Genomic DNA, 17,862 nt, shown 5'->3' with positions numbered 1-17,862 from the left:
CTTGATTCACTCCACCTCTTTTGCTTGATTCTCTCCACCTCTTCCCAGAATATCTCCACACCTCCTAAATCTCCTCATGCTACCCTTTATTCTCTCCCAGTAGATACTTCTCACCTTTTCACAGCTTCTCTCACATTTACAGATTCTCTTTTACAGCCTCTTGCTAAGGGCTTGTTCCCGTACACACCCTATTCACTTGTATATTTCAACAAAATCCTCGTACTACACTCAACAACGTTAATCATCTATATGGTGAACCTTCTTTAATAGACTAAAATCATTTGGCCAAATGACCTGCAATATTGCTTTATCTTATCCTCCCCTTCTTGTGCAAGTTTCATAGCCTTATGAAAATGAAAATTAGACGGGGATCTTTAACATACATACTCTCTTTGATATATAACAATGATGTGAATTGACAAACCAAGTAGGACAAAGGTAACCAAGCAGGCTGATAATAAGACCTACATCCATGGAAAAAGAAAGAAAGAAACAAAACCAGGATACACGTTTGATTGGGCGAAAGTCAACAATCTGTGATTGGTTTAAAAAATAGCCTTAGCATTCAATGGATACCAAAGGTGTGAATAATATCACATACACAACCAAATTTGTGGAGAGAGCTCCTACATGAGGGGGTGATAAAGTTCTACATCACCTTTGGACTCGGAGCCACCCAACTATGACCCTCACATGAGGTTAGGCAAGAGGGTGGTTCTAAGGGTTGCAGCAAGAGCTTTCTTTGTCAGGAAAGAAAATGGGGGGGGCATTCCGAGAATTGAACTCGGGACCTCTCGCACCCTAAGCGAGAATCATACCACTAGACCAAATGCCCATCTGACAATCCCCGGCCGCCACACCTTATTTATATCGTTTTTACCTTTGAATGAAACAGTGATTCAGAACGCCAGATGCATTATGCAAAGCGTAGCCACGCTCATCTTCTGTAGCGTGACTCTAGCTCCATCCTCTCAGATTTTCGTAGCGTATAAAATAGTGCCTTGACTTGGCAAGCCTCGTTGAAAGCCCATGAAGCATCCGAAACCACACATTCTGTTTAAATAAAATGACAGGCTGTTTGTATGGCCATAATCCTCAATAGACGAGGTATATATATGGTGTAGCCAGCTATTTATGGGCATGTGAACAGTCTCTTAATTAAATGTAAGGTACTCAACCACATTACATTTCTTCATCACAAGACATGCCAAGTAGGAATGTGGCATACATAAATAATGCTTTTATTTGAATTCTTGTGTGGAGCAATTTCGATACATACATTGTCTTCCTTTTGTGTGCCACATGATGCCATTAATGTTGTCTGTCGTGTCGGAACAATAGTGCATTGTTGTGCATGTTCTGAAGTACATAAAGTTTGTGCTGATATGTGAATCTCAAATCACCTAATTTGAGCCAATGCCATTGCACAAACCTCCTCCACCATCAAAACTAGTGGCACACCCACATCCCACAAACGACGACGCCATCAACATTGCCTCTGCGGTCTCGTTTGGAAATCCTTAGTGTGATATCATCCTCCATCGTTTGGAAATCCTTGGTGTGATATCATCCTCCATAGGGAAATCCAACCCACTCTTGTATGTAGTAGTGCTAGAATATCTCTTCTCTTTTTCTCTCTTTTTTTTTGGGGGGGGGATAAAATGAGTTGACCTTAGGGTTGCCCTCATAATGTTTTTTTTTTTTTTTTTTGCATCCTACACTTAGTCTCTTACACATGTCGGATTCCTTAGTCTTGTGTACAATCTTCAACCTTTCCCTTAAGCTCTCAGTTCTAGCGCTTGTGAACCTAGTCAATGCCATCGATGGAGATAATACTTGTCCATTGTGTTGATGCCATCCAAAGGAATCAGTTTAATGCTTTGTTAAAAGGTGTACTTTACCTCGCCATCCAAAGGAATCAGTTTAATGCTTTGTTAAAAGGTGTACTTTACCTCATAAGTCTGAGGTGGGTATTTGATCGCACGCGATTCTACCTCTACTAATGGAATAGATGTCAATGAGGTGATGTCTCATGATAAACCCCTTTCTGGCCTTGTGATTAACTTTAAGGATTTGATGGGAAAGGTTTTTGCAAGCCCATTTAGCTTTTGTATATAACCATAAAGTTGAGCATGGGGGGATGGCACAAGGGCACCCCTATTGAATATTCGTAGGCCAACACGAGTAGTTTATGGGCTAAGGACACCTGTGAAGAGACCTTAACTTATTGTCGTATTGTTTTGTATGTTAGTTTTCTCTACATTCTAATGGACTTTTACATGATGCTAATGCTTTCTTCCCTCTTGCTATTGATGCTAATGGACTTATCGTCATATTGTTTTGTATGTAAGTTTTCTCTACATTCTAATGGACTTTTACATGATGATAATGCTTACTTCCTTCTTGCTATTGATTCTTGTTGAAATCTAGTGTGTTATCTCCTCATTGATTTGCATGTACTATGGAGTTTGTAAGCTCTGAAGCTCTTCATATGTCTTTGCTAGTTGAATAATATGGCGAGTGATAAGTTTCTATTCTATTATGTGTGAATAGCATACATAGAGATCTTCCTTGAGCTAATAGATAACCCTCTTGCTTGAAGTTATTTTATTAGAATGGAAGGAGGATGCTTGAGATTGCAACCTAGCAATGCTTTATTGCTATGGAAGACTAGCATAGAATGTCTATTGAGAAACTAACTCAAGGACGTGTATGGATTCTTGAGTGGATTGTGTGTTTGCACAATGACATTGAGTTTTCCATGGGAAGGGATTATGCACAAAGAAACATTTCAAAGATGCTTAATAGAGAGAGTAGAGTGGCAAGAACTTGACTTCCCTAAAAGTAGCCTAATTGGTGACACATCACACCCTACCGACTTGCCTAATGAGTCCCCCATGAACTCTCCCATTGAGTTCTCCCTAGTCTAGTCTCTTTCCAAATCTCACATTGATAGTCATAGGCATGGAAATAGAATTTCCATAGAGGGATCCAAGAAGTGATACATAGTGTAACCTATTCACAAAGTTGTCATTTAAAATTTAAAGACTACATTATTTTGTTAAAATAGCAAAAAGTGGTCAGGGACCAAATTCATTTAAAACAAGTGTGATAGATACATTAATAAGGTTTTCTTAATGTGAGGTGAACCCTTCCCTAATCTCATTTGTCTCTCTCCCCTCTCCCCTCATTGGTCCTCCACTAGCCTTCCTAATCTCATTCCTCTCGCTCCCCTCTCCCCCCTCACTTCCCTCTCCCCCCTCCCTAATCTCATTCCTCTCACTCCCGTCTCCCCTTACATCAGCCTTCCTAATCTCATTCCTCTCACTCCCCTCTCCCCTCCCTAAATTCATTCCTCTAACTCCCCTCTCCCTCAATAATTTTACTCCTCTCACTCTCCTCTCCCTTCACTAGTCCTCCACCAACCTTCCTCCTTGGTGGCAACCTCTATGTGCAAAGTCACAGAAAGAAAGTGTTTGTGTAACTCATGATGCAAGTACCTATAATCAATCACATATACATTAACAATTATGAGGACATAGATGGGTTTGGCTATCACTTACATCACCTAATCATAGGCTATAAACCATGGATACAATGGTAAGCCATAGGTTTGGCTAGCACTCATCAACTATAGGCTATAAACCGGGCACAATGGTAAGCCACACCTGAGCTAGAGATCATGCAACTCTAACGAAGCCCAAACCATAAAGGCATGAATATCTTATACCATGGACCCCTAATCACCTAGATTATCACCAATATGGCTAGCCGATGGACTCCTATCTAGTGGTTGGGCCCTTGGGAAGCCCCTCTCCCAAGGTCTAAGTCACACCTCTTAAGAATCTCTCTCTAATATGAGCTACAACCGTCCTATCTATAATCCGATAATCATGTTCACTCAAATATGGCTATGTGTTGGTATCTTCTCAATTTGTATGCAATTTGGAATTTGTGAGCTCTTAAGCTCTTCATATGTCTTTGCTAGTTGAATTCAATGAGAGAAAACTTTGTATGCCATGGGATCAAAGTCTATGCTATGTGTGAGAAGAATACATAGACATCTTCCATGAGCTAATGGATAATTTGCTTGCTTAAAATCCTTTCATTGACTGGAAGGAAGCTTGAGATGGTACCTAGCAATGCTTGAGAGCTATGGAAGACTAGCATAGAGAGCTATGGATTCTTAAGTGGGATTGTTGTTCTTGCAAGCATCAATCCAATGGCATTGAGTTTCGTTACATAGAGATATCATGGGAAGGGATTATGCACAAAGAAACATTTCAAAGATCCTTAGAGTACCAAAAACAGGCTGATTAGTACCACATCATACTACCAACTTGTCCCCAATGAGTCCCTCACTAAGACTCCCATTGAGTCCCCATAATCTAGTCTCTTGCTAGATCTCCCATTGAATTTCTTGTTAAATCCTTATCCACCCTATAGTCTTTTTCTTGGAAAGTCACCCACCAAGTCTCTCACCAAGCCCCCTAGTGAGTCCTTATATCCACCCTATAGTCTCTTTCTTGGAAAATCCCCCACCAAGTCTCTCACCAAGGCCCCTAGTGAGTCTCCCTCCAAGTCTCTCATGCTAAGCCCCCTTGTGAGCCTCCCACCAAGTCTCTCATGCCCAACTCCCTAATGAGTCTCTCATGCCTAGCCCCCTAATGAGTCTCCCACCAAGTCTCCCAACAATGTAATCGTCATGGGCTAGTGATGAAGAGCCTACACAATAAAGTTAACAAAATATTTTCCTTGTTATTGGAGCTTGCATGCCATTGTGAAGCTAGGGTTTTTTTTAGCTACAAGCATAGTAAAGGATAAAATAACCTAGAATGGATCACCAACTCCACATTGTGTGAAAATTGAGAATTAACTGAAGCCCAAAATCTATAATTTCATTGCACATGAGGTTAAGTAGAAAGCCTAAACACACCACACTCATTAGTACAAGACTAACCAAGTGGAGTGCACTTAACTTTCTCTTGGCGTAGGGAACTTGCATGCTTACCCATCATCTTGGAGAAGAGGAAACCCCGTTAACACTAGGTAGCACTTAAGAAGACCTACCTCCCATTGTCATTTGCAAGAGTTGTCTATGTAGAGCTTAGGAGCCTCAAGAGAGAAGAGACCATGCTATCCTATCAAGACACTCATCCTCTCTCACACTCACACATCCATCCACTCACATGTAGGCCAAAGGAAGGCAAGAAGGCAAGTCGATCACACAAACACTCACATCTCACACACAAGAAATAGCATGCACACAAAGAGGCAAGAGAACTTGGGCGTAAGAACACACTCTCATTCAACACTCAAGGGATCCCCCTTTCTCATTAGAGAAATTGACTTATATACAAGAGAGTTATAAGCTTGGATGTCCACACCTAATAACTAGCTGGGTGCCCAACTGCCTAACCGTATCTAGGCTAGTCTAAGCACACATTAGGCAGATGTTGGCTCTTTTACTTAGCTTGGTCAACCCTTGAGTACATCATTGAGTACAATCATGTGGGAATTACAATGATTAGAAAGAGTTATTAATTCCTACTTGGGTGGACAACACATTCTTAAGGGCGTTCAAAGATCTTTTACACAATGCCCATTGTGTATCTACATCCCTTGGGGACTCTCAAGAATTTTTGTATGTTTTTAGCTCATTGTAGATAGCTCCTCTTCACTCATGGAACAATGGACACATTCATTGTGATGGTGTAGACCCGTTTTGTTAATGCATGTAGGTAGTTTTGATTAACCTTGGTTAACATTCCCCCCTCCTTGTTCTAGGTCTATCCTCGAGCCTAGGAAATGAATCCTTGATTGGTGTAGTTGAAGAATTTAAGGAGGGATTGGTGTTGGAGATTGTCAATGGTACAGGTACAGAAGATTTGTGTGCCGATATGGAAAGTTGATGGTATGTGGGAGACTATCGATGTTGAGAGCATGCATATTGGTGTCAATGCATGTGCCTAGGTTGAAACAAGTAAGGATGCTTAATGCATGTTCTTGAATGATGCAAGCACCTACCTGCTTATATGCATCATGAAATAAAACAGCATGTGGCACAAGTAAGAGTATCAGCAGGAGACGACGTTTGATGTCGATGCTCTATCCATGGTGCGTGGTGTGTGTGTCAGTGTATAGTGCGTGAAGTGGTGTAGAGATCTTTCCATGAAATTCTCCACCCACCTCCAGAAAAGTAATATTTTGACTCTTATGCTTGCCCATCCAACACAAGTGACTTGACTTGGACGCTTATGTGTGTCTCTTCATCACAAGCAACTCAGACAATGATATATACATGACAGATTAACGAGTAAGAGATTAATGATAGCTCTCCATTTCGACTTTTGCCATGTACATTATTGTATCACTTTGGTCTCATAGGTTCATGGGGTCCTTTGTACAAATTTAATATATCTTTCTTTCTTTCTCTTTGTGAGCACTTGCATGCATTTGTGTGTGGGATGATTCTTTAGCACATGTTTTTCTTCACACTGTTTGCCCATCTGACAGAGCCTTGGGAGATCTAATCAATGCAGCTACCATCACACTTCCAAACCACAGTTCAACTCCTCTAATACTCAAACCACCAATACCAGAAAACAACATTAGCCATATCAAGTGACATACTTAGAACTCCGACCATTATGGTTACACCTTAAGAGTACCATACAAGCCATGGCTGGGTGACATGCTTAATTGCACTACCCACATTTGTATACCGCTTAGTGCTGTTGGCCTCTAAACATCCATGTGTTACAAGCAGCTTTCCTTGATATGGTGCAACAAAGCCACCTAGACTATTATGACCCAGCTTCCTTTTGTCCATAGCCAAGGACTATGATGTTGGCAGTGCTGATAAAATCTTGCCTTTCTCAGATTCAATAAGTTCATAAAACACTTTGTAAAGAAATACAACCAAAACTCAAGTAACATTATTTGAATTTTGCATCCCCCACACACAATAAAGATACCTGCAGATCCTTTGCAAATCCTTCACCTACCACTACAGCTGCAAGTGTAGGCCCACTGAATTCCGCAAACCTCACTCTTGTCATGCCACATTCCACTCTTAGCACCCAAGCTTAAGAATCCCGACATCACCTACACAGTCATGCAGGCAAAGCAAGAGGTTGTTCACACAAGAAAATCCTATGCTTATCTGATGCTTCTCTTTCCTCTTGGAGTTTTAAGAAACTATGATCATCAAAGACCCAGTTTAGAATGGTGGCCCAGGAGACACAGCAAATCCAAAAAACAAAGTGAGCTGCATGTACTACAAGATTACAATTGAGTTACTCTGACACCAACTAAAACATGCACATGTTTGTCAGATGCTATGCATGAAACCTCATTGACCATTCCACGTGTGTGCATACCCATCAGTAATAAAGAAGCACCAAAGTTCCTTCCTAGCTCATCACCCAACCATCAGCTATATCTAGAGTACAACAAGCTTGAGGCATGGCCAACACCAACAGCACTCATCACCCAAACTCTGTTGGTCTAAACCTTCTAGACTGAAGCTTTCTTCCCACAACCTATACCTAGCACCAATCTTTAGCGCTCTTCTCAAATTTGTGGACCACATGGGTGATTTTTTCAATTTCGTGTAGGAGAAGACCACAAGGGTGTGTTGGTTGTCATAGAGGTTTTGCTAGGACAAGGCCTTGTAGACTGCTTATGTGATCAACCACCTTATGCTTGAGAGAGATCCTGGATTCCTACTGGATTCCTAGGTATATTCAAATGGAAGCCCATTTTTTTCCAGATAGCCAAAAGCCAAAATTTCTCCATATGCACATGATAAATCAATGTTTATATCATGTGTATTTTCGAGTACTAGAATGATGATCATGACAAACTTGATGAAGGCTTCCAAAAAGTGTAGTAGAGTTCTAACAACATTCTTTCAGTTCGTCGATATTGGAAGTATTCCTCTCCTGTACACATATCACAAACTATTACTCTCCTGTACACGATTTTGGTTCAGAGGCAGGGAAGATTCATTTTACATTCTTTCTCCCAAAAGAGGATGGTCATGGTCAATCATCAGAAGGTGGTCTGGCTTGGAGACATTCGTTCGGATTTGAAGAGTGTATATCCTTCTGTACCACCCTGCACTACAACATGGTAAAGCACCCATAGAACAGAAAGCATTGAGAACATAATACAACTTTTCTTATTTAATGGGATGCACAAGTGATTATAAGGGCACTTGTCATCAAAAAACACACTTTATTTCCTGATGCAGCTCAAGTTTCATAAGACGGATACTAGCTTGAACTGGACGCTAGTCTAGTTAGCGTATCTTGCAGAGAGGCCACTACATCCACTGCTGACTTTGTAAACCAGCTAAGGCCCACTTTCAATCTGTGTTCATTTGTTGGAAGCCGAAATAGATAAGCCAATTTCCGAGCTGCAAAGGTTTCAAACCAGACAATAAGATATTCAAGCAAAGTAGAATCATAGGCCATTGACTTGTTACAGAAAACTTATCATGAAACCTGTGTGACCGAGTGGTCCATCCAGCGTGACACCATCAACAAAGCTCAAAGTCACTGCAGCATCATTCTTCCCAAGAGTCATCATTTCCCCTAGATTTTGATACCTGCAGCTTGCAATCAAATCCCTGGTAAGAGACTTACTTTCAAAACATGTCAAAGAAAACCAAGTTTACCAGTTCCACGACTCTTAAGCCGCTTGCAGATTACACCCCTGCCCATGAATGAGAATTATGACTACCCATCCTTTGTTGATGGGGGATATACACTCCACCCCCCCCCCCTCCAAAAAAAAAGCCCCCACCCGTACAATGGATGCAGGGGTGGGTTAACCATCAACTGCCATGTTTATCCATCCATCTTTAAGCCAAATAGAGACGATCTTTAAGCCAAATAGAGACGGAAGGATAGAAACCCTAGCTTATCTTACCTGAAGGGTAATAAGGGTCTGTCATTGATAGCAGCCCAGAGATTCCATCCAGCATAATCTGCTTCCTGGAAAGCCACCTGTGAAGAGAGATTCCAGAACTCAGCACTTCATTGCCTCTCAATCAGAAAATCCAACAGTTAAGACTAGCTACAGACAAAGGTGCACCCGCCATCAGTAGGGGCCCGTGCACGCCATCCATGCATGATTCTCTAGCAATCACATCCGCTCAAAACCATGCCCATCCAATGGGCGTGGAGATTTGTGTCACCAGCCTGAGGAGCTTTGAGAAGGCTTGCTAACAGTACCTTCTTAGTAGATATACCAAAGAGATTGAAGATTAAAGCCCACAAACAACAAAAACAGCGTCATACCTGCGCTGTTGTTGGCAATGGCTTGCCGGAACCATCCCTCAGGAAAGCAGAATCTCCGATTGCAAAGATTCTTGGATATCCTTTTACTCTTAGCGTATCATCAGTCTCCACTTGCCCCCTCCCATTCAGAGGAAAAGGTTGAACCCCACTGCTTATACCATCTGAAGGTAAAGATGGCTTGCTTCCAACGGTCCAAAGAATCATATCAGCCGGCAAAGTCATACTGGGAAGCCCAGATCGTTTAGAGCTCTTGTTTGCAGGCCTTAATTCAAGTACGTAAGGGCACTGTTGTTGGGACTGTGTTGTTGTAGAGATGTTTTCCTCTGCAGGAGGTTTCTTTATTACGCTTGCAAGAAATCCTAAAATAAGCTCAACACCCCTTGACGAAAGAACCTGCAGAAACAAGGTGAAGAAACCAATGATCAGTCATCCGTGCAAGTTGATAGATGCATTCTGTGCAGTACAGTCGTGTGTAAGAGACCAGACCTTGTAAGCAGCTTCTCTGTTTCCAGCAGGTGCAGAAGGGCAAATATCCGGTGTCACATCCACCACCTGCACCTTGCCTCGATCCCCAAGTCTTTCTGCCAAGGTGGCTGCCAGTTCCACACCACAATACCCGGCCCCGACAACCACCACTTGTATTAGAGACTTCTCCACTCCGAATTTCTCCCGCTCTAAATTCTTCAACTGTCTCTCAATTTCCTGCAATCATATCAAGCACTCAATACCTCATTAAAATCATACACCTTTGCTCCTGAATTGAGACATTCTGACCAGTGCTAGCTTAAGATATGAGGAGAAATGGAGACTCACAAGGACATCTTCCAGTGAAGAAAACGGCAGTGCGTAATCTGCAGCTCCAGGCACAATATCCCTTTTGCTTTCAGCACCCAAAGCCAGCAACAGCCTGACCCGTCCACCAGTTCATCAGAGGCTCAGACCTCAATCAGTACTCAAGCTTAGTAGGCATTTCACCTGGACACCCATCGCTATTATAACATCATTAAAAACAACCTCACAAGGCTTCTTCACGATGAACTGAACCGGATACACAAGGGAACCCGCCTTTTTCATGGCCTCACCCAAAGGTGCAGCAAAAGAGAGAAACATTTTGTCACAACGTGTTTTGAACCAGATAATGCTACAATGCTTAAACCAAAAAATTTGGTACAATTAGCTATGAAAGGTCATTAATGGTGTAATCAACATAAGTGATAAATCTATCCCCAAGTACATGATGTGCACTGGGTGCACCTTGTTATCAACTTAGCCTCATCCATACCAACTGCAAGTTACAAGAGAGCATCCGAATGATGCTCCTTGACTCTCAGAAAGGTGTGCACGTTTGTCAAGAGAGCAATGGATTGATTTAAAACCAACCCCAAAGCATTGTACTTAGTAATTAATGAGGGTTAGAGCCCTTTGCTTGTGAAAAACTGAAGTTTAAAATCCTTGGTTCACCAACAGCGTTTGATATAAAGGTTGCAATGGTCCAACCATTGGACTAGGGGCCCTTCTTGGAAAAAACGTGGGGTCTCCTTATTTAAAAGGTGCAAAATTAATTATGTAGGGACATTCCTTTCCACCCAAGGTACACTTGTTGTCCCAGAGTAGTTCTAAATTACTATGGAAAAGCCCTCTCACTCACAAACCAGCATGGGCTTGAGAAGCTTATATCAAGTGGGGGTTTTTTCTGAAGCAGACAACTGATGGGAGACTGCCGAATCTCGCAAGACAATTTCCCCACTACAAACTTCTCTACATGATAGAGTGAAGAAGGGAATATGTCGTGGCCCCCAAGGTCATCACTAATCGGGCACTTACATATATGGCACTCACATAAAGCCCTTATTTCTTGTGTGCTTGTTTCACAACCCATGAGAGTTGGTGGCAGGATGCTTTCAGCTACAATGCCTATATTGGATGGAGGGATCCTTTTCTGAATGTGTGGGAATGCGGCTTACCTGAAAGCGCGAGAGCTAAGACTAGCATATCTAAAGCAATGGAGCACTTCAAAGAATAATTGTCAAAGAATAAAAACAGCACACCTCGAACATTTGCAGAAAAGGAAAAACAAAACACAACATACCAAAATACCATGTCAGCTTGAAATTCATCACAAGTTGTTAGAACTTAGTATGAAATATGACATACAAAACATACAATTGTTTTTATGAAATATTAAAGAGCTAAGCACCTGAAACTGTCACTTCAATGTCCAACTTGCTTTTAATTATGAAGACAAAATCATTAACAACGCACTAAACCAGCAACAGATGCATGGCAAGGGTAGCTCTAGGAACGAAATTTGAATAGTCACAAGCCTAAGCCAAGTAGCATGGAACTGAAGGGGCCCCATACATGCCCCAAAGGTCGGAAGATAGCTGATGTAGGCAGGCTTCAATGATGCCTGCCTTGATGAAAATCTTCCTTCCCTGGCCTTCTTCCTTCACAAATAAAAGAGAACTTCCACTCTCTTGCCTTCAACTTGTCCTAAGCAGCTTGCTATAATCTTCTTACCGTGGTGTGCATGACCCACCCCTTAGAGTAAGAAGCCACCAAAAAAAGGTGTTTGGACACCACGAGATATCTCCACCAGGCAGATGGCTTGCCATAGTAGTATGAACCGCAACCACATGCCCCACACTTAAGCCAAATCCCTTAGACTGTAGTTCCTTTTTTGTGTGAATTTTGTGAAGGATTGTGATTAGGGCTTTCCAAATCAGTCTAAGATAGAACAGAGTGTACTCAGAAAGGTTATCCTTAATAGCAAAAAGTTTGCCATTGGAGAGAATAGAAGAGTCCATAGCTGAAAATACTGCAACAGTCATTTATGTTCATTCCATCAAGCAGAATTATCATGTATCAGAAGCATATATTGATCATACCAATCATATTCTATCTTGAGTCCACTTTCAAGAAAAACTGTCCCACCAGTGTCTTTTGATGTTGAGCTACCCCCTGTAGATCTTTGTGATCCGTCACAAGGTAGTACTGTTTTCACTCTATCTTTCTGAAATTGTATGCTTGTGCCAGCCAATAGGTCTTTGAAAGCTGGAGCTACCTCCCACAAATCAACCTCTGCATCAAAAAATTGAATCCATTAAGCCTTGCGCCTAAGACAGCTTGTCCATTTCTTTCAAAAATAAAGCTCATGACTACACTGATATTAAAGGGCCCTTCTTTGTCTTTTTAGTTTAATTACCCTTAAAGAGTAGCTTGTACATCATAGGATTGAACACAAAATCTATCTGATATTAAAGGACCTTTCTCTGTCTTTTTTTAGATTAATTAGAAGTTACCTTTGGAAAGTAGCTCGTACATCATAGGCTTGAACACAAATCTATCTGATTGGTCAACAATGAGAACCTGCATGTGGACATCTACATGAGATAAAAACTCACCAAAATTTGTGCTAACTAAACAAAGTTGTTATACTGAGGTCATTGCTCACCCAGATGATTGGAAAACTTGAAGAAAAAAAAAAGGTGGTGCTTGCCCACCTGTTTCAGCACGAAGCTGCTTCATAATCCAAAGACACACTCAATCCATTTCCTATACTAGACATTAACCCTATGCTTTTTAGCTTGCTTAGTGAACGCCAATCTTGAGACTTAGCAAACCTTGCTTTCACCAATGCCACAATCTCCTTGTATTACTTTTCTACCAATCAAGTCAGAAGAGACTGAAGCTGCTTCAAATGCTGTGTCATACAGGGCTTGACCAAGTCTTGAAGCGCATGAGTTGTTCAAAAGTGCCTATACAAGCAGAAAAAAATTATCCCCCTCACTCTACTGTTCATTGATAATACACTAAAGTGGCTTGATACACTCAGTAACAAAGTCAATAGAGTTCTGGTATAAAAGCTATATTTCTTTACAAACCTCCTCCAAAGAAAGAGCATAAATGGTGGTGACTAGACCCAGACTGCTAAGGGCATCTGCCTACATTCTTGCCTAAAATGTAAATCATGTCTCTAGAGTCTAAACCACTCGAATAATAACTCCATTAATCATGTTTGTCACTCCAACAGCACTACATGTGGCACTTTAGAAACTGATGGTAAATAACCACAAACCCCGGAGAGAACAAGAGCCCAGATGACTGACTTCTAAAAACTCTTTGTCATCATTTAGCTTTTGGCTCACCTAGGTGACTCGAAGTGCATCTTCTTAAAGGGCAGCACCAACAGCACGCTTACTCTTTTTTCAAGATCCTTCTATTGATAGAAAAAGGTCGTCCACTCAAAGGCAGACTACAACCCTCTTGAGAGAGAATGAAACAATTAAAGGTAAGAGGGGCGGAAGCCGCTCTCTGGGGAGCCTACATTTTCCTTTTTTTCTTTCTATGTTGTTGAGGAGGGGAGGCTACATTGGCCGATGCGGCCAGGGCTCTAAGTGCAAGGGAATTCACCTTCCGGTCTAAGTCACTATCAACCACTCCAAGCACCCGTGGAGTGTGTATGATGTCCATTCAAATGAAACATGTAGACATCTATGTTATGGGGCCGTGATGGGTGAACTCCAATAGGACCAGCCGGGGCACTTTTTACCATCCACAAGAGGGGCTTTTGAATTTTCCCCCATGCACTCTAGGTGTGAACCCACCCCTTATTTCATTATAGGGTTCATCTTATATTGTCCTTTTGGCACTTATCATGTAATCTACAACATTTCTTTGTGTGCCTCTCCTTATACTGTCACGACTTTGTGTGTGTGTGTGTGTGTGTGTGGATTTTTGTGCTTGGCTGCAGCATCTCTCCAACATTTGGTACTAGAGCATAAGGCTTTGTGATTCCAGGGATTCACATCTGCACTAGCAACTTACGTGGAGCAGCTGGAGCAGCCTGTTTCTTTACTTGGAGGCAGTTTGCAGCTTCAATCACCTTCTTCCTTGGTCTCTTCAAAAGACCCCTTGGAGAGCCTAAAGGTCATATAGGCCTTCATTTGCAAGGAGGCGAAGTTCCATTGGAGCTAGGAGAAGCAAGAAAAATAGCCGCCACTCTATAGGTCAGCCCCGCCATCTTCCATAGCCCGCTCCTCCAGGAAGCCGTGTACACACACGAACTCGTCCCCAGTCCAATTAACCATTCCCCTTTTCAATTTTTTGATTTGAGGATTTCTGCCTACGCTGCCCAAGCAGAGGCAGCTCAACCCAATTCAGCCACCTGCCGCCTGCCACTGCCATTGCAGCTCCCTTTTTTTTCAACATTGTGTTCCTCATCCTCTTCCAAGTCTCCCAAGCCAAAAAGCCCCAAGTTCCGACCCTGTTTGACCCCTCAAAACACACCTGTAAATTTTCAGCCTTCCAAAAACAGAGCTGAAATCGACCTCATATGTTCATGCGGGGCTCTTTGGGGAGCTCATTGGTGGTACCGGCATTGAAATACGTCACCCAAGCTTGCAGAAAATTCAAAAAGTTATCCTCTAACCCTACTCCTTTCAATACCTTTGCAGGTTTTCAGAGAGCTACTTGCACTGTTATACATTGTGATCAGTAGCAAACACACTTGCAGTGTTTTTAGGCGTTTTGCATCGCGTGCATTCAGTTGGGTACAAGGGGTAACTTGCAAACAATATGGCTAGCAATGATGTGTTTGGGATGCTTATTGCCGAAGACAAGCTTGACAGGCGTTGTGGGCCTATATAATGAGGCATCTACTGGTGGCCAAAGAGCTTTGGGGAATTGTTGCAGAAGATCTACAGTGCAGCAGCCTATGCTCCTGCTACTTCTATAGGAGAGCATACAATATCTACAGTGCAGCAGCCTATGCTCCTCCTACTTCTATAGGAGGTGTTAGTCACTTCAATCATACTAGCACCGGTACCTCCTACTACAGATCAAAGATGATTCTAAAGGTGCACAGGCACATTCCCTTGTTGCTCTCTCAGTGCAGAGGAGCATTATATCACATATCCATTCATGTGTCACTGCTAAGTGCCCTTGCAACACTATATCAGGTGCACAACAAAGCTCGTGTGGCCTAAGTGGTGCTAGCAGGCACATCACATCTCACAGCCCTGTTTTTGGAGGCTTCACATATATGCTTACGTTCCTTCCGGGTAGCACTAGAGGAGTTCTGTTTGGCAGCAGGGGCACTCGTTAATTGGCACAAATCTGTTGGTTTTTGGGTTAGTGATTCACCGAGAGTTGATTGGGGTGCAGAGCTTGGTTTTACTTGGATCAGCAGAGGATGTACTGCTAGATATTTGGGATGCCAAGTTGGGATTGATATTTCTCTTGCACAGCAGTTTGCTCCGGTACTTATGAGTATCCGGAAGAAGCTCCTCCATTGGAGCTCCAAGAGATTAGATTTAGCCTCCAGAGCTTTGGTGGCTAATCAGGTTTTGCTTGCCTCAGCTTGGTTTATTGCCTCTTGTTGGTGCTTCTCTCGTGCGTGCATTGGCCAATTGCGGAGATTGATCCAAAATTTTCTCTGGTCGGGCTTCGATGGCACCTCAGACACTCGTGCCACGGTAGCTTGGCTCACAGTTATTCAGCCCAAAAGAGAGGGGGACTTGAATATTATCGATCCGGATGTTCAATGCACGGCGTTGCTTTGCAAACTTGTGGTTAGAGATTTCCTACCAAGCACTGAGCCTTGGAAGGATTTTTTCTCGTCTCAGATTTCCAAATGTACACCTAGGGTCGGGAGAGACTGGATGCCCAACACACATTTTTTGTTCACAGAGGCTGATATTAGGGCACCATCTTCCCCTCTTATTGCAGCCATTGTCAGAGCATGGAGAAGCATGAGATATTTTTTGCGACAAAGGCTTCCTAGGTCTTTGGACGAGGCTGACCGACAACCTATTATGTGGAGCGAGTTCATTAGGGATGAGGCTGGTCGGCCACTTGGTGCATCTCATTATATGCAATGGTCAGGATGGGAGAGATGCGCATACACAGTTCTTGCTTGGAAGACCTTTAAGAGTCTTCCAGAGGATCGGAGAGTTGCATCCACTCAGCATCTTAGGGGCTCTCGCATTCGTATTGATTAGATTGATGCAGCTATTCCGCATGAGTGGCTTTCTGGGACCTTTCACGGAGACTATCATCCGAGTTGGCTGGGAGTTTTTTCGAGGATAGGCATACCTCTGCAAGTCATTGCTTTGCCAGGCCAGGAGGATACAGATTTCCTCATGTATTCTATCATGCCTGGTGGGAGATTGAGGAGATGTAGTATGGAGGAGATCATACCAAACACTAGGCTTAGTCCAGTGAGGATTGTGATAGAAGTCATCTCCTGTCCAGTTTTATACACCAGGGCCTTTGTTGTGGGTGTGCCCGCCCTTATGAGGTGTTTTATCATTTTTCCCCACTCTCCGCATTTTTCCCCTATTTTTCCTATTTTTTCTGTGGCTTGGGAGACAGCCCATTTGCTGGCCGACTGCTGGAACTGGTCCACGACCCCATGTCTGAGGTGGCCGACTGCTGATGTTCTGGCTGACTGGATGGTGTGCTGGTCGTGGAGTTTTCAGGGCCAGTCGGCTGCCCTACAGCAGGCCGACTGCTGATGTGGGGGCATATAAATAGGCCCCCAGCCCCCATACCACTTGTGTACCAACACCGGGATCTTCTTGTGTATATCAGAGCAGAGTTACACGCCTACATCTCTCTCTCTCTCTTGTGCTGTTTTTTCTGCATGCGTTTTTTGCTCTTGTGTTCCCAGATCTGGTCATCATCTCCGCTGCGTATTCTGACATGGTATCAGAGCCTAGGCTCTAGATAGGTCTTGGGATTTGTGTGAGCAAGAGGGGGACTGTTTTGTGGCTGATTGGTGGACTGTTTTGGACTGTTCGGGAAGAGGAGAAGCAAGAGGAAGGCGGGCTGATTTGCTGGACAGCCACTTGCAGGTTTTAGTTCTTCTTTGTTCCCACCCACCCACCCCTTTTCAGAGTACATCCCCGCTATGGCAGATCTGTTTGAGGAGATGGCCGAGAGACATGTGAAGATCCCGACACTCCCCACGTTCCCGGTGGACCGTTAGTTGGACGGGAGCAACTATGGCATATGGAAGGTGATGATGGAATCTGTTCTAGAGTCTTACGACCTCGCCGATTTCGTCGTTGTTGGTGTTCCACGGCCGGAAGTAGAGGAAGGGGAGTTACCGCCGTCGATCCGGAAGGACCGGGAGGCTCAGACACAGATGTGGGATCGTGTCAACGCCAGGGTCCGTTCGTTTATTTTCCTCAACTGCACACCGCAGGTAATCAATCATATAAAGCATATGACGCTGGCCAGAGGTATATGGCAGCATTTGGCCTCACTTTACAACAGGGTATCGCCCATGAAGAGGATTTCCTTGGAAGTACAGATGCGGGTTATGAGCCCTGCAAAGTCAGCGACGATGCGGGAGCATATTAACAAGCTGCAGGCTCTTCAGCAGGAAGTTCTTCAGGCTGGGAAGGAGATATCGTCAGAGGACATGGCCATCACGTTGCTGTCACACTTGCCCTCTTCGTACTCACCATTTTACTCCTCTTTGATTACCAGTGGCAGGCTCAGCACCATCACGTGGGAGGAGCTTGTGCCCATGGTCCTGGACCAGGAG

The 17,862-nt window shown here is 43.2% G+C and overlaps 1 protein-coding gene and 1 non-coding gene across 3 annotated transcripts in view; both read right to left on the bottom strand.

The window, feature by feature from the left end:
- Positions 1-763: 763 nt before the first annotated feature.
- TRNAP-AGG (transfer RNA proline (anticodon AGG)) lies at positions 764-835 on the bottom strand. Its single transcript has one exon. It is a non-coding gene; the product is annotated as a tRNA-Pro (tRNA).
- A 6,896-nt stretch (positions 836-7,731) lies between these two features.
- The window catches only part of NDC1 (NAD(P)H dehydrogenase C1), a 48,319-nt gene continuing 38,188 nt past the window's right edge, over positions 7,732-17,862 (bottom strand). Inside the window, exons 4-12 of one of the 2 annotated variants that reach the window (XM_086782673.1) lie at positions 12,611-12,677; positions 12,197-12,389; positions 10,122-10,215; positions 9,795-10,010; positions 9,309-9,701; positions 8,938-9,014; positions 8,511-8,614; positions 8,241-8,422; positions 7,900-8,126 (exon numbers count right to left, since the gene is read on the bottom strand). In XM_086782673.1, the coding sequence (XP_086638799.1) occupies positions 8,280-8,422; positions 8,511-8,614; positions 8,938-9,014; positions 9,309-9,701; positions 9,795-10,010; positions 10,122-10,215; positions 12,197-12,389; positions 12,611-12,677 (1,287 nt within the window). In that variant the 3' untranslated portion in view covers positions 7,900-8,126; positions 8,241-8,279. Of the gene's footprint in view, positions 8,423-8,510; positions 8,615-8,937; positions 9,015-9,308; positions 9,702-9,794; positions 10,011-10,121; positions 10,216-12,196; positions 12,390-12,610; positions 12,678-17,862 lie in introns of both variants that reach the window. The other variant, XM_086782672.1, reaches the window with a different exon arrangement.

Source organism: Cibotium barometz, chromosome 44, assembly GCF_041138505.1.
Source record: "Cibotium barometz isolate CiBa-2024 chromosome 44, ASM4113850v1, whole genome shotgun sequence".
Lineage (NCBI taxonomy): Eukaryota > Viridiplantae > Streptophyta > Polypodiopsida > Cyatheales > Cibotiaceae > Cibotium > Cibotium barometz.
This window is presented reverse-complemented; position numbering and strand designations above follow the sequence as displayed.